General features: G+C 39.4%; 1 protein-coding gene across 3 annotated transcripts in view; it reads right to left on the bottom strand.

Moving 5' to 3' along the window:
* The window catches only part of LOC136448822 (bone morphogenetic protein receptor type-1B-like), a 44049-nt gene that overhangs the window by 16548 nt on the left and 3079 nt on the right, over positions 1-24422 (bottom strand). For 2 of the 3 annotated variants that reach the window (XM_066448475.1, XM_066448473.1), the window contains exons 2-4: positions 2046-2170; positions 1656-1839; positions 1022-1133 (exon numbers count right to left, since the gene is read on the bottom strand). In XM_066448475.1, coding sequence (XP_066304572.1) covers positions 1022-1133; positions 1656-1839; positions 2046-2170 — 421 coding nt within the window. The remainder of the gene's footprint in view (positions 1-1021; positions 1134-1655; positions 1840-2045; positions 2171-24422) is intronic. The other variant, XM_066448474.1, reaches the window with a different exon arrangement.

The following is a 24422-nucleotide window of genomic DNA, read 5'->3' on the forward strand; positions in this document are numbered from 1 at the left end:
CGTTCAACATTGTCTGACAATCCAGCGTTGGCAGTTTCTTTTCATTCGAAGCCAGACGTTGTCAGTTACAGTGTTTTTTCTTTGGATTAAAAAGGAGAAATGTTCTAATCTCTGACATGATGTGAAGGGCTTAGGTTTGACAGACAAGTTCAGTGTCAAAGCAAGGAACATTAACCCATTGCATTGTCGGTTTGTTGACTGGATCAGACACCAGGAGTTCTTGCACATCATACTATCGCAAACATCCAAGGTTTTTGCTGGACTCTGATTTTACTTCAAAATATCAGTCATGGGTAATTTCTTTACAAATTGGAGTTCTTCTTTCACATTCACAAATTCTTTTGTTCTTTTTCTTCTTCACAGATGTTCTTTCATTCATCCAGCAGTCTTTCAATCTATTCCTTTATCCCTCCTTCCATCCACTCCTATTTATCCCTCAATCCATCTGTTTATCCCTTCATCCATCGGTTTATCCCTCCATCAATCCATCTCTTTATCCTTTCATCCCATCCCTTCATCAATCCATCTCTTTATCCTTTCATCCCATCCCTTCTTCAATGCATCTCTTTATCCTTTCATCCCATCCCTTCTTCAATCCATCTCTTTATCCTTTCATCCCATCCCTCCATCAATTCCATCTCTTTATCATTTCATCCCATCCCTCCCTCTACCAATCCATCTCTCTATCCTTTCATCCCATCCCTTCATCCATCCGTCCATCCAAACATCTACATGTATTACACAATTTCAAATCAAATCAAATCAACAATCATTTTTACTTTTAGAATACTGTAATTCTTGTTTCTTTCACTGTAACTTTATGTTCACTGTTTTCACGGTCACCTCTGTACCGTGAAAAAATCTATGATTCCTTGACTTGCCGCCACCGTGAAGTGAAAGTTCAGTAAAATGTCCATTTCCTTTACACCTTGACATTTTGCTGCCGTGAAGATAAAGTGAATTACAGTCATTTGTAACACTTTCCCAGGCAGCATTGTTTAAGTCCCCCGTTTTAACTCACCTGAAGTAGACAAACGCTATGGTGAGCATGAGCACAGTGGTGCACACAGTCACACTGATCACCAGTGTGATGTGGTGAATGCTGGGGTCGTAGTACGCATTCGGTGGAAGACCTAAGGACAAAAACACCAGATCATCAAGTTATACTAATTACAACTTTTTTCTTAAGGACTTGAAAATTAAATTTGTTCCTAAATGTTTATCTATTTTGCAGTAGAGTTTACGGAAGTTGCTGTACTTTCTGTTGAGTCAAGAAAGCTTTTTCTTTTGCATATTCAAGATTGATAAAATAATAAACAAAGTAATTTGTATTGAATTCTTCTATAACAGACAGGCTATTAGCTAGCAGGGTGTCAGGGTGTCTTCTGGATGCTCTTCACTAAGAAAACAAGGAGATTGAGACCCTCTTTTTGCCGGGGAAACCCAGAGGATACCCTGTTTCCCTGGTAATTACGTACACATGTACATGAGTTTCCCCCAACACACACTGCGACTGTTGTTTTTCCTCATAACAGACACTGGGACAGGTAAACTAGTTGACATGCAAGGCTACCAGATAATTGTTTATCCATAGACCCAATTTGTTTGACACAGTCTCTATGAATCGTTAAAGCCTGGTAATGGGTTATTTTTACCTGGTGTATCATTGGCAGACGGAGGGAGGGTTGCGTTGAGCTGCAGGTTGCACATGTCGCTGTCCATGCAGCACTGGATGGACCGTGGGATACTGTGGACCTGGGCCTTACACTGCAACAGCGGCCCCTCTGGACTGAGGCAACCGTGCGAAACGATCTGACCACCGGCCAAATCCGACTCAACCTGCGCGGCAAGAAAACAGAAAGATCGTCAGAATGCAAGAAAGAAAAGTGACAGAGTATAGATGCGAAGAAAGCTACGAGAGGTTGGTTAAGGATATGTTGAAACTTTTGCGGTGATTCAATGTCCGCATTTTTCACAGTAACTTCTCCACAGTACACATACAAACAAACAAACAAACTAACGAACAAACAATATGACTTGTTTACCTGCATGAAGCAGCGGCCGTTAGGTTTAGTGATGCACGTGCCATTGTCCTGATTCTCGGGGCAGTGGTTGGAGCAGTAGCACTTTATGCTACGCCCTTCTGTGGTGGTCATGGTTTCCTCTGCTGCTGTAGAAAACAACAAGAAACAAGAAATGTATAAGTCATCAACAATCTGTATCTTTATGGCTGGTAATTATAAAACTGCTGGTAACACAAATATCTAAATTTCTTTTTTTACACCAATTTTATCACTAAGAAAGGCACGGTTTTGTCAACAACAAGAGGGCCAAAGACCAAAGGATAATCCCACCTAGTCAAGGCTTTCCAAAATTTACACAAAGTCGTAAATAAAATACCAGAAAACGCGTGTAAGCTAGTGAGTCGTAAAGATGACTACACCTGTGACATATGTTAAGTGGAGTCGTAAACATGCCTACAGTACGGCGATACCTGACTGTACGTACCGGCAACGGCATCGTGTCTGGTTTACGACTGGCAATAAAACGTTTCATTTGTGGCTCCTGGCAAAAACCTGACAGGTACAAAGCGAAACTTCCCCCCTCTGCTCATATAAACACCATAAAACACCATTTAAGGATGGTGGTATCTCTAGCGATTAAGGGGGATTATAGATAGGTGTGAAAAGATCTAAATTGACATAAAACAAGTTTTTTATGGCCTTCTAATTTTTCACACGAGACCAATAATATTTTCTGTACACGCTATAACAGACAAATAGCTGTCAATTGAAAAACTGAACTTTACTGTATGTACTGTATGTACAAAGTGTTCTGAAGCTGAACATGGCGGCCATTTCTTCTGCAAGCATTCAGCGCTTTCTTGCTCAAGTGGTCACTCAAAAAGTCTCAACATTTAAATGTTACATTCGAATATTAACTAACTATAGCATATAAATGGCACATCTTTAGAAAGAACATGTTAAAAATTTATACCGCCTTTGAAGGCATATATATAAGTTAAAAGAATACTTTAACAAAAAGGCTCTATCGATCATTTAGATGTCCATAATTTCCCCAATAGTTGTTGGCAGTGAGGTGCCAGTTTGTCAAACCAGGTCTAAAATATTAACAACTGTACTTTCAGCAATATAGAAACTCTAAATACTACATGGGTCCATGTCTGTTATGTGCATTGTAGCCAATACTGCACCGCTTTCTTTATATGTCCCAGTCTGAAACATTTAAACCATCATTTTCAACTTTATCAATTCTACAAGTGCTTCTACAATGAGTTATTAGGACTCAAATGACTGTGTACTTCTGTTATATTGTATCTGACCCTTACCTCTTCCCTCATGACCTCAATGAAAAGCGGCCTGCGTGCCGATTAGAGCTTATCATGAATAAACAAAGGTTCAAACAAACAAAATGTGATTAGGTTTTTCTACGGTTAATTATATTTCCACCTTACAAAAAGACATCAGATAGAGTTTCTACAACTTTTGACAAAATTGTTGGTTTCAAGCTCAAGCAATAATTTGCGGAGAAGTAGATATCTTTGTCCCTCATTCTGGGTAATTCTTTTATTTGTACTTTTCTTAATTTTGACAAATCTTGATCAAATTTCCTATTCAAAATCTACAGATATGCCTGAAACAGTGACTACAATTTCGTTGTGACCTTTGATTTGATCTTTTCTTGCCTTGAAAACAAACTTTTATTCCTAACCTTCAGCTTCATCATGGAAACTACAATTAACTGAATAGGAAATAAGTCACGCAGCAAGCAGACACCATGAACAGCTATTACAACATTGAGAGCTGCTTTTTCACAATTACCAAAAATGATTATGATCATTTAATGCCAGGTAAGTACCTTCAAGCCGACTTTTCAGCATGAAACTGCTTGCCCATCTGTCGTTTCGCGACAGTAAAAATCACCCGACTGTCGGGCAGCGATAAGAACGCAAAACGATTTGGGGCTCTGAACGACTTTGCAAAACGTATCGGACCTGACGCACAGCACGGCACCTCGGAAACAAGGATGTCTCCTAGCAACAAGCGCATGATTTTTCTAATCAGCTTTCCCCACACCGCATGTGGGCAGTTGTTGGATTATGTACGATGAGCAATTATTATAATGGAGCATTATGAAGTTAAGACCTTAATGTTAAGATTACAGCTATTATCGTCGGCTGGTACTATAGTAATAGCATTAATAAGGTATAAGTGCCAAGATACCAGCGAATAGTAGCAGAAGACTGAGAATAATGGAAGTTTGTACATGTCCCTCCACAAACGATAAGAATTACAGTGAGGTCTTCTGCAAAATAATTATGTTAGGAAATGTCAGATAGAAGCTTGACTGAGTTTAACCTTCTCCCTGCTGCTTAACTCTGTAACCAATAGGGAATCGGGTACCAAACGGCTACTTCAGTGTGCTTAAGCTAAGGTTAAAAAGAAATCTTCAGTCTAACTATTCAGTCCACAATTAAGAGAAAGAAGAAAGTTGCATTTTCAAGTTTCTGACAGGCACATTAACCATGTGCTCAAAAACCTGAAAAGTTTGCAATCATTTTTCACATGTAACGAAGCCAATGTGAATATATAACCAAGACCTTCAAATAACCTATGAAAAATATGCCCCCCTCCGAATCAACTTCCAAATTCTAATAATCTTGGAAGATTATGAAGAATTGCGGGCGTTCGGAAAATCTCTCCCCCAGCAAAATGTGCAATCATCATTTATCAGATGGCACGGTAATATTAACCCAAACCCCCGAGTGTCAGTGGGACCATAAAACTTGCAGAACAGACCCTCCAGCATGGTAAAGCCATAAAACATTAGCATACAGCTGTAGGGGTAGGGAGTCAGGCATCGATCAGGGCACAGGGCTACACCGAAAATATTCTAAGTCATTCCTGAAGCAGACAGCGTTGCTTGCAATATTGAAAAAGCAGTTCAGATAAATCAGTGGTGTATTAAACTATGGTTTTATTAATACTTTTAACGAGGAAAATTGATTCTAAGCACTTTTTTTGATACAGGAAGTTTGCAACAGTTGCAGAAAAGTTCAGCTTTATCAGATTTTCTTTGACTGTTTTATAGCATGAGCTACAGTGTACATGCAAGAAATAGAAATCAAAGACACAAGGACTAAAAAACATGCTTTTTTAACCAGCAAAAAAGCTGTCTTGTATATGTTTGTACCATATGTTTGCACAAAACTACACTTAAGGAAGGGGACTTAAACAAAATGAACAACTGCCTTTGGTAAGCTCAACTTTAAAAAAAATCAATGACAATTCTACATTTTTTGTTTTCTTGTTCAATACTTTTTGCTCGGTTCACACGAACTGAGAAAGCAAATCTTTCCTTCCCCCAAATCTCTTCCATACTGAAGTCATTTTCCTGTAATTTTAAATAAAGCTTATAGAGATCTAGTGGCCCATGAAATAATGGCTCCCTCCCCTAGCAATAAAAGCAATATTCATTTGTCACATGTGATCTTTCATAAAACGAAGTCTCTTGGGTCAGGAGACAGGTGATCGGGTGCCACAGCCCTCAAACATCTCGGCGTAGGTGGGCCCAAATAGATGTCTCCCCCACGGCGTCGACACATTTTCATCAATTGCCGGATCATTTCTATCAGATTTGCCCGGGTTTTACGACCCTACCTACATCGGCGGTGAATAATTCAAGTCAGGAAATATCTATACCGATCTGGCGGTGAAATTCATCCGGAGGAAAATAACCGTTGGCTCAAATGCTTACCATGCAATTTCAGAAAAATCTTTGAATATCATTCTCTCATTACTCCTAGTATTATGAATCTACCAACGAAACATTGGACCATTTAACGTCAGGGTTTTGTCTATACGGACAGTTTTCCTGTACACACAGGCATTATAAATAATTCAGACCCCAGATCCCACACACAACATCACTAATGACACTATGACAGGCAACACACGAGAGAGCGTACCCTACACGACTCTTCCACATCCCTCGCAAGCGAACGATATTCTCCAAATCAAACTTACGCACTGAAAAGCCTTGAAGAACCGTATGAAATCTGCAACTCTTTCCCAACACCGAGGGGGGCAAAAATTTCCCAAAGGCCTATTTTGTGGAATTGCGCCATTTGATTTTACGACTCGCCGTCCGCGATTACGGGGGAAAAAGGGCACTACCTCAGGTCTTGCTAAACTGTGCTGCCCGAAAATCAGTGCCGACGTGCTACGCGGGAAATCGGGCTTGGATGGCGGCCTTATCTCTGTTTAACACTCCCTTTGCAGTGACACAAAATAACAGCGTTTTTGACCCGGCGCCCGTGAGACAATGACGGGGTGAGGAGTTTGGCATCGTGTGCGTCGGGGATAGTCAATAATTCAGGACGCCGCGACGCAACGCTCGATCCCCCACAGGGGCTGCCGCAATTCTACTCAATTACTCCCTCTCGATTCCACACAACACACACGTATAGGAATGTCAACAACTTCCCTGGATTAGGTTTGGAAAGGACGACAAAATCTTCAACAAAGAACAGGAAATATTCTGTTATTATCAAACAGTTCTAATACAATGTATCTTAATTACTTAGAGAGGATTCTAAAATATCAGATACACCTACATTGTATGTTAGTCACTGCAAAACCTCAGTCTTTAAAAAAAAGAGAGCTTTGTTTCGAAAGGACAACAACCAAATTTACATCATTATCAGTAAATGTTCTGTCATATTCAAACAGTTCCAATGCAATGTGCAAGGTACTTTACTCACCTAGGGAGCATTCTAGATTATGATATACACTGTTATCAGTCAATACAAAACATCAGTTATTTTGCATATTACTCTTCCAACATCTCAGGTGTTTATTTAAACAAAATTGGTACTGTATAAAAAGAATTTATTAAAAAAAAATCAAATTTGCAAAGAAATTTGTCAGGCTATTTTTTTTAGAAGGCTATCTACATAGTAGAACATTTATCCAACCAAAATTCAAACAGAAAGATCTCCTAAAGTCTAAAACAGCTGTGAACTGCAAGCTTGCTGATTTCCCTTGTAATATTTTATCAGATATGGAGTATCAACTTGAAGTAAAACAGGTCTGTAAAGTAAGTGTACTAGGACAAGTCAGCTCATAACCTGAATACAAGAAATAAGATACTAGAAATCATACTTTAATTGTGTTTGAATTTTAGATAAAAAACATGTTAAAGATACCAATGGACTGATACTACAATTTTACACGATATCTGAAACCATGTCTCCAGACAAAAAAGTCACCTAAACTCGGCACTTCTTGGATGTCATGAAGTGAAGATTCAAGATGTATTTATTGAAATATCACAGTCAAACACTAAATAACATTCCATTTAGAATGGTTAAAATCATCACCTAGGGCTTACAGTATATTGCACATCAATATTGCACATTTAAAAGTGGTAAAATGGTTGCATGATATTGTACTTCGTATTACTACACTTGCAGCTGCTTACAATAATCAAAATTACTAAGTCAGTTCCTGATTTTTGCTTACCCCTATGTCGTCCCCTACCCCAGTGCCTGGGACGAAAGTGGAATCGGAAACGGGCGCTGCAGCTCGCCACGATCAACAGAACCACCGCCAGCTGCAAGGCAGCGGTCCGCAACGATGGGCAGCCCATGGCTTCTAAATCTACACACCGTCTTTACCTAACTGTGTTTCATACATGCTTCTCTTGTACCCTGCACTCTCTTTCTCCTTCATCCTTACCTAGAAACTCCACCCACTTCATTAGCATATACTTCCTGCACCCCCATTGGCTGCTGGTTGCTATGGCAACTTAAAAATACCATACACCGGGAATGATACATGATATGACATCTGATGCCGGGCGCGCTGAAGTTACCTCTTTGTAGCACATCATGTTAATTGCTAAGAGAAGGATGGGTTGGAAAGTCTCTGTGTATATATTGTAAGAGACTGTCTACTGTACATCATGTGATGGGTGGGGGTAACGTGAACTGTACTTGGCTATTGTCTTATCCCTTCTGGTATCACTCTAGACCACTTTGTATGTACGAAAGCTTAAGTGGATGACGGATGAATGATCCCTCGTGCTCCTATTTCTATTGATTTTTTTTGTCCTGGTCGTTTTTCTTCCTGGCGATATCAGACAATGTCGAGGGGGCAAGGGAGGGTCAGGGAGGGTCAGGGACGAACAGCGGACATTCGTACCTGTCCTGTCCAATCAGTTCCCTGTCAGCACGATCCCGATCGCGACGGACGAAACAACACGCCAGATACTACAACAGAAAGCAGCTACACGTGTAAATTTGACCGCTGTGATACAGAGAAAGAACATGCCTACTGTAGTAGCTACCTCATGATATTGATTTTTTACCCTGGCCTATTTTCCAGGAAGAGAATATAGACTGTCAAGATGGTGACCTTGTAATTCAGAGGGGAGGTGTAAGGAGATTGGAACAACCATCTGTTCAAACAGGGGGAGGAGTTCACCAGTGGGAAGACCTTGCTTTGGCGGTATAATAAGCTAATCGAATCAAGGGGGTTCAATATAAAAGCAAATTACATTTCTTAGGATTATCGTAACTTTCAACACCACTGGATACAGATGATATTCAACTTGAAGGCCACTACCATACAATGAGTTTTCTAGAATTGAGGTGCTGAAAAGCATTTGTCATATCTATCATTTTTTATTACTTTGTTATCTTAGTGTCTATTTCTTGTTTTGTTAATTTCCCAGTTTTGAACTTTTTTGAGAACAGGAAATGGAGTTTATACAGGAAAACATATTACCAAGATTCAAAATCAACATTGCCACTTAAATAAATGATATATACTACTTAAACTTTTTGGTCAGCCTTGCCATAAATGATTTTTATATTTGTAGGAAACCTTTATCAGGTTGTGATTACCTGACATATACACCTACTGCATTGCCTCTATTACCACAGTCAAAGTGCCACATAAACGGACATATCACCTCCTTTGGGATTTGGTACATGTTCCGGCATGTTTAATACATCATATCTTTATGTCCGATCGGGATCCTATAACCTGGGTTATGTGGGTTTTCCTACAGGAAGTAGTAACGTTTATGTAGGGTTAATGCGTTTTGGCGCGGGTCAGCCCGTAAAACACTACACTGACTCTGAACAAAGCATGACTTCACACCGAATTCTGCGTAATAACGGCCAATAACATGATTAGTTGGACGCAGCGTGCCGAACCGCGTGAGCTACGGCCACAATCCTGTCGCACCCGGTGCCACCAGGTGCGATATACGCCATTGTTATAGCAGCGCAAAAAATTTACGGCTGCGAAAGAGCAGTAACACTTGGTAAATCCGCACCTGAGCAGCGGATAAAGGTGCGAATCTGCGGCTAATAAAACCGATCTCGTGTCCCCATCCCCGTGAATTCTCACCGGGTGGCGGGATTATCTACGGCTGTACGCCGCAGGCAATATTTTAAGCCTCCTCGGACCCACAAAATAGCGTTAAGCCAGGATTAAACACCACTTCCTATTTAACCACACAGGAAGGCCTCTAACCTCCAAGTGGACGGGACGTAAATTATTCAACTGTGAAGACTCGCACTACAAAAGCATAGTGAAGTCCACCGAATGGTTGGAACTTAATTTGACATTAAAGCAAAATAGATCTGGTAGGATGAATTTTTGAAGTAGATTTGGCATTCTTATACATTTTTGCCAATGGGAATGATTCAATTGCAAAGATGAGCATTCTTTGATTTGAAAGATTCTAGGAATGGTTTTATCATACAAATGTAGGAAGAACTTTACAGAGCAAACTTTCTGTCCACACCAATTCCTTCCCACCTGCAACCCTTATAACAATAGGTATGTTGACGAAAGCGCACCACCATGTAATCCAACAGTCATGGGAGGGCTACTTTGTTATAAAGCATTTTGTACTTCTTAAAACCCTTTTCTTCTGAACAACAAAGCATGAAAATAGGTGCTTTACACCTCATAATCAAATATACAATGAGCTTTTTCAACTTTGATAACAAATTTCACGTAAATGTGTTTTCGATCAAACACTCTAAGAAAAGCCTTATTTTCAGTCAGTAGATTTTCATAACTGTGCTCTGACCTTATTTGATAAGATTAAAATGACACTGAGCATTTTCTAATGCAAAATTACACAAAGAAAAGAATGACATACATGTATAATAAATTTAATGCCACAATCAACTATAATATTGAAATTCAACGTCCTGTTTTCCTCTGACTTCTCAAACAAAGCATAATAATTTACCTTCATATAAAAACCCTAAAGTTGACAAGAATGTTTTAACTGGCAACAAACTGTGGCTTTTGAACACATTGTCCCACAGGTGTATAAACAAGAAACATGTACGCTCTATGCCAACTGAAACAACCCCACATTCCGTGACCCCTCTCTTGAACTTGTACTTGAACACAATAGCTTGTCAGCCTTTAGGACCAAGGCTGGTGAACTTGGGTTGACCTCTAGGATCCGTTGATTCCTTACTTATCTGATTTCAGAGGAGGTAACAGCTTGTCATGTGAGATCCTTCTAGTCATGAAGATGTTTATCAGAGAATGCAAGCATCAGATAGCTTACACAAGTCCATAGATAGTTCAGTCAAGTAAAGGTAAAGCGGTCGAACCTAAGACTGACATGATGCTTTTTCGTTAGCTAGTAGCGCAATGTGTCTTTGCTACGGCACACGTTTTTAGCCGAGCACACCAGGTCACCCCTACTCTTCTCGATAAGTGTGTTGGGTTTCTTTACGTGTAGAGGTTTGACGCTTGAGGCTTACGCCTGAAGCTCCCTCAAACACAGGGCCATCGACTTTACTTTACCATCCAAAATGATGAATGCAATCCCTAACAACATTCGTGTCCGAGCTGGGGCCGACGCTAGGATCAAACTCAGGCCCACGGATCCACCGTATAACTACTACAAGGGCTTTATGAATTTTTCTCTCCATTTGTAAGTGTTGAAACTTGAAAACATCTCATACTAAAGGTTCTATATGGGCAAAGTCAAACAAGCTATCATTTTCCCTCACGAGTTCAGTTCCAAAGATACCAAAGATGATGTAGTGGCCAACGTACCCTTCCTTTACATTAAGGCAAAAAAACTCTCTTACAGCACAGACTATGCTATGAGTCATGACATTATCATCCATATCACGCATCATTTATCCTTGCATCTGACCGACCACCATCTGTCACAGTAAAAAATTGCTCTCTGTTGTTAAAAATAGGTCACTAAAAGCCCTGCAGGACTTTTCTATCTATCCGTTGCTTCGTTCTTATAAAGGCCGTGAAAACAGAAACGATCTTATCTCTGCTTTTTATTACTGCAGAATACTGTTTGTATCAGGAATGGCTTTTACGATTCAATATTAATATCTAGAAGCCCTGTCTGTTAATTTTTTTTTAATGAAATTGGTCTGAAGGTACTTATGCATGGAGGCATGTGTTATGTTTATAGATGTTAATGTCCCAAGAAATAAATAAGTCCATAATTTTACTGCACGGGACATGAGAATATCCACAGACAATATAAAAAGCTCCTTTCAGAACCGATTTTGTTCTTTTGCTATAAACAGCAACACTCAGACCTATGAATTTACAAAATCAAGTACATGCCTTTCGGTCAATAAAAAATCAATTACACACTGTAGTCTCTTTTCAGAAATTAAAACGTCAGTGAAGATAGCGATTCCATGAGCTAAAATTTTGATGTGGCAAGTTGAACACTTGAAATTCTTTTTGTGCATTTTTCATTCAGTCACGAGACAGCAAACCAAGTAACTTGGCACTTTATGAGGCTAATCTGTCTTCCTTTGGAAAGACTGGCAGCCCAACCTTTGACATATAACATGACAGTACAATTACAGCCTGACCTAGTTCCCACTTCCCTGTCATTTATTGGATTACCTCCCCATAAAAACACCAAAATAAATTTGCGGAGGTGTGAATTTAAGAGGCTGGGCTGCCATATTTATCGCCTTCCGATGGCACGAGTCGCCGGGAGAATCTAATTTCTGTTAATGAATCACGAAATCACGTTATACGTCGGATTTTAGCGCGGGAAATGCGGGAATTATGCCGGCATTAAGCCCTATTATGAGGGAAAACTATAGGTGTGAATTTATGGAGATCACAGGTCCTTTCATCAATGGTTCCATTAGCAGATCCTTTGTTCGGGGTGGTGATTTATCAAGCAGTCCTCCTGTGTAGGGCATGGTCATACTTTGCAAGACAGCCCCCTTGCTGAACATGACAAAAGTACAAGTGACTTTCACATTCGGACTATTGAGAAACTTTTCTCCAGCTGTCTTTGAAAGATATGGGCATTAATGTTCATGATATGCACATTACAGAGGATTTCAAACAAGAGAATTTTACATGAGACTCATGATATCCTTTCTGATTTGTGAGTTTTAAGAAGTATTACAGTTCTAACTTATTGATATACAAAAAGTAATTCAACTTTGAGACTGACTTGACAGAATCTTATTTATGAATCATTTGTTCCCCTTTCCAAATTCGTACAATTTTCTCAACAAATATTCCCATCTTCCTTTGATAAATACCTTTGATTATTAAATTTAACAGTTTATAGCCCAAAATCTGTTGCATTCCTGAATAAAATTTCATTGAATTTCGCACATATCAATGATGTCTTGTCAAATCATTTATGAGAGTCACCCTTGTCAGTGGGTAGCACTTTAAGAACGAAAACCAGGGATGGGAAACGGAATGGATCTTGCCTGGCTCCAAAAAGATGGTCTCTAATTGGTCAATGTCTCCAGAAGGGTCCTTAGAAACAAAGGGCTGTCTGCAGACAAGGACTTTTCTTTCTCTTCGATTTGTCACAGCTCTCCCCGGGGAGGAGGGATAATTGCTAGAACTGCCAATTAGCTGACATTTCTGTGGACCCAATGGCTTTTGATGAATGGATGGAAAGTTGCAAATCTAGTAATTATCTTTCTTGCATAATTGCAAAAACTCCTTTAAAAATGGTGAATAATTCAACAACACAACAATACTTCATTTTTCCGACTACAGATTATTACTACATTAGAATACACATAGCCCAAATAAGTAGTGCCACAAAATACAGCGATTCATACAGATTTCAGCATTTTCAAGTGGTCAGACGTGTGACGCTTCTTTCCCAAGGGGGGTACTGGTGCCTCCTGGAACAGCCTACTTTGAGGCTGGTGTACCAAAGGCTTCTGGGATTGTCAGCATGAAGGAATGGGAGAGCGGCACAGAGGAATAAAAATCACTGCAAGCCATTATACAAGTCCTTTTTGGCAAAGGCAGAGGGGTAAGAAAGAAAATGAAACATTAAGCTACAAGAAATATAAGAGTCAGAACTGGTTAAACCTTCTGTAATATACCTAGCCTTAACTATAATTCCAGTACAGTAGAATTTTGAATATTTTCTGATTTTGCTGATTATGAAAAAAACAGGATAATTACAGATGATCACTCCAGATGCCAACAGACCGTCTTGAACATAATTTCACCCATGAGAAATGCTAAAAATTTCCATAAAAAGAGGATAATCCTTATGCAACTCACTGGGAATCCACCCCCAACTGACAAGTAACTGAAAGTTATTAACAGTTATATACCAGCAAGAGCTCTTGCATTTCAAAAACAAAATATAAAAGTCTTTTGATGCAAATGTAAGCTTTTTTATTTTGAATTAAGAGCCCTTTCCATTTCTAAAGTAAGCCACATTTGAATCCACCCCCTACCAACTGCCGTTGTTTACAGTTATAAAGTAGCAATAGCTATTACATTTGAATGACAAAACATAAACTCTTTTGATGTGAATGAATGCTTTTGATTTTGAATCAAGAACCTATGAACTTCTTTTCTTTGAGTAAAATCATTTCGAATTCTCAAGTAAGCCACATTTGAATCCACCCCCTACCAACTAGTTACTGCCATTGTTTACAGTTACAAAGTAGCAATAGCTATTTCATTTGAATAACAACATATAATATAAAAACCCTTTTAATGCAAATACAAGGTTTTGATTTTGAATCAAGAGCCCTCAAACTTTCCATGTAAAAATATTTCCATGTCCATATAAATCTTCTCTTTTATGAAATCAGTAGTATCCTTTTTTCTAAATAACCAAAATGATAATCAAAAACCCACTAAGAGATTGACAGAAGTTATTCTATCCTTCTCTCCTAGAATATTTCCTATAGTGACCCGGATATGCCCCCCCCCCCAAGAAAACCTACCCCCTGGGTACTTTGTCCATGTGTTTGGTGTCTCCTGTACTCCTTTGTCCCCACCCTAGACACTTTTGTTCTCTGTCTCAGGCTGTGAAAAGCTTTTGTGATGCATAAAACAGCCTTTAATTAAGTCTTGTACCTCCGTATATCAAGGATTACATCTGTGTGTATTTGACCCCTTGCGTTGAAACTCAAGTGGCTAGAGGCAGGGCCAAAAAATTTCACACGTCTGGCTTTTGACATTTCTCTGATTAGCGCTCTCCTAATATTTGAACTGCCAATCGCACCATGATACTTACTAATCAAACAATTATAAAGTCATGCATCTTCCAGCCTTTTGATAATCATAATAAAACTAAGATGTAATAGAGGTCCAAAGTATAACATATAAACTACATGATACAACTATGTGGTTTACTACATTTAGGAGGTGATGTGGTAAAATCTATGTACAGCACAACATGGATCAAATTCAGTGGATCCACGGGCCTGAGTTCGATCCTAGGGTCGGTCCCAGCTGGGACATATCGTAAGGGATTGCATTTGTCATTTTGGATGGTGACCTAAAGCTGGCAGCCCCATGTATGGGGGATCTTCGGGCCTAAGCGTCAAACCAGATGCATGTAAAAGAAACCAACACACTTATCGAGAAGAGTAGGAGTGACCCGGTATTCTTGGCCAAATACGTGAGCCGTAGCGAAGCCGCATTGCAGTACTAGCTAATGAAAAAGCGCCAAGCTTCGTCCTCAGTCTGAGTTTCGACCGTTACAGCTAATGTCCTGTTGTCTGTATGAATTGAATAACATGGGGAGAGGAGACTACACAAGGGAAAACCACAGGACATGCCAGGGCCACACTGTATCAAAAAGGCCTTCTTGTTCCACCATACAGTCTCCCCAAAAAGGGAAGCATTCTTTGTGTGTGCCGTGAAATGTGAATTCTATCCCTGTCTATCATTTTGCCATACGATCTGCCATGCTTTTTCTGAGTATGTCAGCAGTCTCTGAATTTTGTGGTTGTTTTCGACCTGAAGCTAACACAAAGTTAGATGAAACTAAAATCCCATGTTGAAAACTTTCTAGACATATCTTACAACACTAATGCCTCATTAAATTAAGTGTGTTTTAGTAAAGTAAATTTTTATCATAGACATTTGCAACGGTCATATGCCTAAGATCTAACCAAAAATAGGAAGAAAATCAAATATCACATTCTATCCATAATATTTGTCTTTACCACTTGTAATAAAATACATTTCAGTGAATGGTTAATATAAGAAAACAAGCATGGTAAGGAAAATGAAGGATCTTGACGATCTAACTGTTGGGTTGGTATAGGTATCATTTAAAATGTGCAGTACAAGTACTTGACATCATAGCACACTTTTTTCTGTCTCTATTTCTCCACTGTGCTATATAAGTTTATTATTATAAGGACCATTCGTAGATGGTTTACTTTTGGAGGTAATGTATGCACAATCTAGAGTTGCACTTTGACAGGGAAAATGCATTCAGCTTGCGTAAAAGTAGACAGAGGCCCAATTTATACAGAGTTTTTTCAGATATCTAAAAATCCGCCGACATCTGAGCCTTAGATATCTGGACGCATTTATACACACCGACAGGAAGTACTGCAGGACTCACGCAGCGCGCTGATTGCACTCGTGACCCTATTTAACCTTTTGCGCGCGTTTCAAAATGCCGGGAGAACCGCCTGTGTTTTTCGTCATGATGAATATGGTATTCTTTCTTAATCTGACTCGTGTGTGGCTAAACATAAGGCAGCAAGCAAGGGTTGAGCGTAAGAGGCGTTAGAGGTACCGGGAAGGCGACAGCGACCGGTCAGAATCAACGCTGCGTTCCTACTCGCTGCTCTTGTCGTGGCGGAGGGGGGAGGGTTGATCCACCGAACGATCTGGCATCGCGAAAGAAGTCCGTCGTCCGTTTGCGAACAAATTGTCCTTGATGCTAAGAAGTTTTCCCGCTTTATCGCCCGCCAAATATACAAACTAGCGTGAACCCCGACCTCCAGATGTCTACTACGCGACACATTCTGTTTAGACGTCCGGCTGGAGCGGTCAGGGACTCCCGCTGAGTTGTCGGGCGAATGCTTCAGAGTGGTCGGCTGAAATTTTCCCGACATCTAAAGAAACCCTCATTAAGACCATAAAATTCCTGTTTAGACACAGAAAAAAGCTGTCGCCTGGCAGATATCTGCAGTCCAGATATCTAGACAAGCTGTGTGTAAATTGGCCCAGAGTCATGTCACTGTAAGTGATAAGTAGCTCTCTGTTACACAGTCTGGAGCCAACCCCAGCCACATAAATACCCTGCATGTCTAACTTAATAACACAGCCATGCCGCTGTCACAAAGACGGGAGCTTATATTTCACTTTCCGGGGCCAGGTTGAAATTGGATGAACGTTTCTATTCACGCTAAAAATGCGGGAGAAAATCCACACAACCACCACGGGCTCTGAATACTCATCGGAACAGACCGTACCGACACCGTGCGTACGTCCGGCCGCAAAGTTGCGCGGGAAAGAACACGTCTAGCGAGGCTTCAGGACGTCATTATGTTGCGTTCACAAAGGAATGGGTTAGAATTTCCAATATACCCTACTTAGGAAACATGATGAGATTCTATCCAGACTCTATGGCAAATGCCAAGGGATATGTTTCCTTTGTATCCCATATGTGACCTTGGTTGTAGGATTCTGTATTCAATGGTAGTAAAAGAAATGAATTCTAACAACGCAACAGGACGAAGAATGAAAGGTGGATAAACATGTAGACAGACGAACGTTGCCTTTTGTAGCGATTGTGTCCAACGGTTCAATAGTAAGAACGACAAGTAGCCGTGACGGGTTAAGAGTACCTGCTTGAATGATGTAATATTGTAACCTTGCCTGTTCCCAATGAAAGACCGACAGGCTCTTGAAAGACATGAAGGGTCTCTTGGCCATTTGTATACAGGAAGTAAAAAACGACATATTCGCAAGCTTCAGTGACAAAATCAATGGGAGTGAATGGTTGATCTTACATGATTTTCTGATCTGAGTTTTTTTCATGGACAGAAAGCACAGTTTTTGTGAAATATGGCAAGAACTTAAGGCAGTGCTCGAAATACATTTTTTTCATGTACATGCAAAATTGAATAGTGGCAAACATCTTATACGTTATATGCAATTTGAAACATCTACATCTGCAAAATTATATATTTTCAGTAGTAAACGCAAAAGCTTTCAAACCGTATAGCAGGGGTTCATCTAAATCAGGAAAGAGGGGCGCTGCACCCTCTTGTTTCAGCCCAGCACCCCCTTGTCAAATTCAGATTTTAGCTGAATATCCAGCATACAGCCTTTACTCAAACACATATAATTCGGTCCCTCACCTGTGTGTGCTCCCTCTTATTAAACTTTTCTAGAAAAACCCCTGGTATAGCATCACAACATACAAGTATACATATTTGGACCAATTTCTTGTACATCTAATATTATCTTTACATCCAAAGCTCATATTTACGAGAAATTGTGTGTTCCCAAATACTTTACAGCTACTGAGGAAGGAATCGATTTATTACGAAGGATTTTGCAGCAATGAAAAATAAATGTGCTAGTAGGATTATTCTTGAGACAAGAAAAATATTGAAATGCAAGCCTTAGGACACAGCGTAATAGAGTGTGAGACTTTCACAGTGCAAACAAGGTAGAATTTTTGTACTTTTTGCATGTGCAAAATTATACATTCAGAATAATTTTACATACAAATCTTGAAATAGTATGCAAATATCATGTTGCTTCAAGTCCTGACTTTAGGAGGGGGAGGGGGGCTTCTATACACACACCTGGCAACCACCTGCCTCTTAGCATCCTGTCAACCTTTGACCTTACATGCCACCAATCAAAATAAACTTTGTTTTCATTTCCCTGGGCCACAATCTGAGACATTCCAAAGAGATTTGTCGTAATTTGTCGGGGAATCACAGGTGCAGACTGCAGTTGTGTTTTCTCGTGGTTCAATGTCAACACCTCCGCCAAGGATGGCCATGAGTCTGACAATAACATGGCAAATGTAGTATCTAAGGTCAGGGCTCAAAATACTGGGTACACCCTACAGTGTACATGTACATGTAATTTTTGACTGTGGATGCACCAATGCACCTGGATATCTAGGCTATAGGGTAGAGGTACTATTGTACACTAGTATACAGAATAATCTTGAAATTCACGTGTCAGAAAAAGCAATACTACCTTTGTTGTACCTTGATGTATTACTGTAATTCACTTTATCTTCACGGTAGCAAAATTTCATAGTGTAAAAAAAATTTCACTGAACATCAACTTCCCGCTGGCAGCAAGTGATTTACAGAACGGATGTGTGAAGGAATCATAAATAAGAACAGTTTTTTTCACGGTGATGATAAGTTCACGGTACAGAGGTGACCATGAAAACTGTGAACATAAAGTTACAATGAAAGAAACAAGAATTACAGTACTGGGTGCACTCTAATTTTTGACTGTGGGTGCACCAGTGTGCCTAGATATCTTTGTAGACTATAGGGTAGAGGTACTATTGTACACTAGTATACCGAATAGTCTGGAAAGCTAAGTATCAGAAAAAGCATGTGGTTTTCTCAATTTCTGAGAGAATTTCTTACAAACCACTTTTGTGCAAACAATCCCTCGGGGCTCTCTGACCACAAATCTTTCAATCTATGCATATGTTTAAAGAGATTAATATGACCATTTTATATGCTAGTAGCTTGAGAACTGGAATTTGTCTTTAGTTTTAGCCACAAACTTTTTGGTGGGGGCTGCAAGGAAGGGCTGTTTCCAGCTTTAAATTATTTTCTGGCCCACCCATTTTCTTGGAAGCTCATGTTAATTTTCGTTGTTATACAATGTATTTGTCATTTTAAGCTTGAAAATACATTTTCATCAATTTCATGTCACAGAGTTCATATTTTTGAGACGGACATGGTGAATTCTTCCCTGTCCCAACAAGCAAATTTCTGTCCCGGGACGGAGGGACGGGTCCTGGAGACAGCCCAAGTTCAAACACCTTCAGAAGTTCGAGGTAAATAGATGAAAAAAATCAGGATGTAGACAGCTGCAGAACAATCTACAAAATCTACATGAGGGAGGTTGAACAAATCGCATCCATCCGGTAACACTTAAGCATGTCAGCCTTCCTTTGTCTTCAAGACTTCTTCCTAAGACACCGTCCCTGCCTTCAGGACACGTCTTCAACAGGTGGTCGAACAGTAGAGGTAAACACGTACAAGAAAGGGACGTTTCAGTGCCGTTATTTACAACAGGTGTGTGCTAGGTGTCAGGAGCCAACAATGGAACAACAATATTTGTTCTGGTCTAGTACCGCACAGGTGCAAGGGGGTAGGGAGCTAACTAATTAGGTTAGCTATCCAAGTGGAACATGAGAGGGCTATAGTGGATGAACTGCCAAAATAGCCAGGATATATGTTTCTGTATCAGTGATGAATAAGAAGTAAACTGCCTCATTGAGTTTGGCCAGTTCAGTGTTAAAGTTGGCATCAACAAGTTTTGCTACAAGGTAAAAGCAGTCATCATCAAATGAGGGGAAGCATACTGTAATTCTTGTTTCTTTCAGTGTAGTTTTTTTACGGTCACCTCTGTACTGTGAACTTATCGTCCCCGCAAAAAAAACTGTTTTATATATAATCATAATTATTCATGATTCCTTCACACATCAGTTCTGTAAATGATGACTAAATCACTTGCCGCCACCGTGAAGTTTAAGTTCAGTGAAAATGTCAATTTTCCTTACACTGTGAAATTTTGCTACCGTGAAGATAAAGTGAAATACAGTTGGTTTTTCTAGTAGCTACTTGCTTACTTGCTAGTACTAGTAGTAGAGCAATGCAGCTTCACTAAGGCTTGCATTTTCAGAGTAGAGCTAGCAACACATCATTTTCTTCAACTAACTTTAAAAAGTAACATTCAAAATCTATTGATTATGAACACACACAAAACTTGTCATAATCATTATGTACACTTAAGTTACTAAAAATGCGAGAGTCAGACTATAGACTTTTTCCTGAGAGTGAGACAAACATTAAAGAAAGCAGCTTACAGACATGCCCAACCATCAAAGTACATATGGCAAAAAGCATGTCAGGAATGGGCCAACTAAATGTGAAATGTTACCACGGATGAAAAGGGGCTCCGTACTGTACACTTATAGTGACATCCGGACATCTCCGGCACACTGTAACAAAGCCTCGTGGAATGTGGCGGCTGGATGTCTAAGCCAAGTTTGCCCCATCTTTTAAGGTCCACTAGGTGCAAGGCTTCTATCCTTCTTTCCGGGATCAGTGAATGTGAAAGATTCCGACTTCTTCAAGCTAATGCATCGTTATGCAAGGATGGGTCTAGCTTTGATTTCAAAAAGCCAAAGAATCTTATCCTGCTCAAAAGTCCTGTGATAAACTATCAGAGACATAGAGATACAAACACTGTAACAAGACATTGTCAGCATATGGTAATACATTTGTATTGTAGCAGTATAATACTTGCTGGAAGACGGAAAGTTACAAGCAATCCTTCATCAAAAGATGTACCTTTAGATTCAAATAGTTTCTATCCTACCGTAATCTTGTGAAAAACTCTACAACCCGATTGGCTGATCAAGCTCAACGGACCAATGGGACAGCAGGTGCCAAACAATAGACAACAAACGATCAAAAACTATTTATATAAGAGAAGTCTCACAAGTTGCTGCTGCTGAAAGAGAATCTGATTGGCTGATCGGCTGATCCAAAGCTTCTTCCAAATTTAACTAGCCAATGACTGCCCCTGTTTCAAAAGTTGCTACTGCTGAGGGAGAATCACAGGAACCTGATTGGCTGATCCAAAGCTTCTTCCAGACTGAACTAGCCAATGAGAAGGCAAACTGTAGAGCTGCCCTAGAAATGAGCCTGATGGTGATTGGCTGATCCAAAGCTTCTTCCAGACTGATCTAGCCAATGAGAAGGCAAACTGGAGAGCTGCCCCAGAACTGAGCCTGATGGTGATTGGCTGATCCAAAGCTTCTTCCAGGCTGAACTAGCCAATGAGAAGGCAAACTGTAGAGCTGCCCTAGAACTGACCCCTTGTGGATAAGCACTTTTCACTGTGGAAATCTGCAGACTTTACCTTGTTATTGCTGGCAGGGAGTACTGTTGTGACTACTTTCCAAAGTAACCCCTGCCACCTGTAGGAACTTCTAAAGTCCCATATAAACAAACAGCCCGCATTCCCAGACCTTGTCTTGATGGGACAGGTCGCCTGTTGCCATGACAACCGCACTGAAACAGATGTCCGAACTGCTGAAGCACTTTCCATCTATTTTGAAAGAAAGTGGCAAACTTGTGCAGATGAGTAGATTTCTTTCCCTCCTGCTAGGTTTTTGTGTTTTGTGAATTCTAGGCGGCACGCCCATAGCTTTAAGGCAATACATCAAGAGACATAGTAAAAACAGCAAAACTCTATAAAGATGGAATTGAAATTGAAAAAAATTTCTCCACTTGTAGTAGTGATATACACTAAACATAAATTTGGTTTTGAATATAAAGAATAAAGTGCCCAATGGTTTACGGCAATCCATCAAGGGACAAGACATAAAGCAAAAACAGCAAAACTCTTAAAAATGGAATTTGAAAAAAAAATATTTTTCAACTTTTGTTTCACAAAATTTTCTCCACTTAGAGGATGAATAACTTAGTTGTGATATACAGCCATAAATTTGGTTTTAATACAGGTAAAAGTGCATCAAGAGACTACATGTATATAGCAAAAACAGCAAAAATAAATATGGAATTTGAAACAAAAAATCTCTTTTCAACTTTCATTTCGAAAAATTTTCTTTTAGAGGATGGATAATTCAGTAGTGATATACAGTCATAAACAGAGGTTTTAAATCAAAATGTAAAAGAGCCAACGGAATTTAAATCAGGATCTTGAATAATACATATCTACAGACAAACCATTGCTCTATTAACAACTGGCATGCTTTGGAGCCTTTGAATAGTATAAAGACATCTATCACAGCATATAGTACTGTAAATGCATCTAAGTTTGCATGGTTTTTATATTGCGCTAAGGCGAAAATGGAGTGTTTGCAGTGGTTTTAAGTTCGCGGCAACGCTATAGTCACAAACAGCTAGAGTATTGGACAAAAAGGTTTGCGGTGGCTTTAAGTTCGCGGTGAAACGGTCTCCGCGAAAACCGTGACCATAAAACCACAACAAACATTTCTGCATTTACAGTAGTATTGCCTGGATTAGTTCCAGTCAGTTTATTAGTATTCGTCTCAGACCCATTTACAAATTTAGAATTCTCTGCAGTGATTGTACCGCTCACTTTAAATTCCTCCCATCTCTCATGGACATTCTTGTAGCGCCCTGCATACACGGACAACGCAACTTCAACACCCAGTGGTGTCTGTCTTCTCTTGCTTTTATATCTCTTGGGTGACAGTGCTATTCCTGTTGTGGTCGATAAATGATACGCACAGTTGCGGCATCTCTTTTCATTTTTATTGTATCGTTCTCTGCTTGGACCCATACAGATTGACAAATATTGGCTGATTGTATATTTGTTAACATTGCTTTTTGTACTAATCTAAACATCAGGTCTTTGCTCCTAAAACCTGTATTGAAATTTAAAAAATGGGTTTTGCAATTGGTTACAATATCTCAGCAACCTCTATGATCTACATTGTATTTTACAGATGGAAATATGGTATGCAAAATGGGTGCATTTTATTACTGTTAAAAGATTTGCTATCAACCATTTTTGCTTAAAATTTGCGTAAAACAGGGCTATATCACATCCAACCAGGAAAGTACTTTTTTCCTTAGTCAACTAGGAAGAATCAAAAGCATAAATAAAATGCATCAAAGCGTGACAGTTGGTTTCATACAGCAAAGGGTGAACTTCTAGTTTTTGCTACATGCTTTGAAAGTAGAGGCGAACATCAAGCCTTACAGTTGTGAAAAGAATTATTTCCCGGGACCAAAGCAAGGGTACGACATGTTCAGGAGCCAGAAACAGGCGGGAAAACGTGTGGACATTTGGAAATGTAATCACACGTTTGCCCCAGCCCTGAACCGGTGATTCACATACGCACATGCTGACCTCCCCACCCAAAATGTGTAAAATGTAGACAGTTAGAGTGTCAATATACAGGAGTGGGTTAGCACATGGTTTTTACATGAGGGTCTGCATACTCTTTCCCTAAGGCGTAGGCAGTCAGTTTTTTTTTTGGTAGGGAAAGCTGTTTTATTCTCGTAATTCGTAGTGAGGGGACCAAATTTTACGTAATTGCCTTCCTTTAGTTAAGCATTATACATGGGGAGTTCTTGATTTCATAGTTTGAATATGTTGCATGGTACGAAAGTATAATTTTAAAGACAGCAAAATCACACATAAGGACACATTGATTTGATTATATACACATGTATGGACATCCACATCATCATCATGTGCTTCAATTTTCCTCATAAAAAAAGGTTTTCGACAGTATTGTAAATTGTATAAAGCAGCTGTGAAATGAGCAAATCTATGCCGTATAGTGCAAAAAAAAGCATCGGAAAAAAGATATTCCAATGTCAAAGTAGAAGATATCCCCAATATGCTGAATTTTCACACCCCACCCTTCCTGCCCTGCCCCTAACAGCTGTCAATATTCTGTAATTAGTAATTACATATTCAAATACCTTTTTATGGAGTATTTTTACATAAACCACTTACTTCATTGTAAGGATTATCACTTGAGTGTGAAGAACAGCTATTAAGAAGATACAGGCAATTACTCAAAACATTAGAATATATGTGTTTTCTTACTATGCCTACATATTTCAAGCACTATCTGCCTTTTATCGTATCTTAACACTTCTTACTTTTACAATATTGGTTTACAACATTGACATTATTGTATAAATTTTTGCAGCATGGTTTCACAAATTAAAATGTTGCTTAAAATAAGTTTCTTTTGAGCTGCAAGAAGAATTGTTGTTTATATTCATGAGCGTTATCCTAACTATCTAGTTATCTATCCCGTAAATTATCATACCATATGTTTTCTTGCACTCTTGACTAGAAAAACAAGCCCTTTCTAAC

Source organism: Branchiostoma lanceolatum, chromosome 14 (genome assembly GCF_035083965.1).
Source record: "Branchiostoma lanceolatum isolate klBraLanc5 chromosome 14, klBraLanc5.hap2, whole genome shotgun sequence".
In the NCBI taxonomy this organism is placed as follows: Eukaryota; Metazoa; Chordata; class Leptocardii; order Amphioxiformes; family Branchiostomatidae; genus Branchiostoma; species Branchiostoma lanceolatum.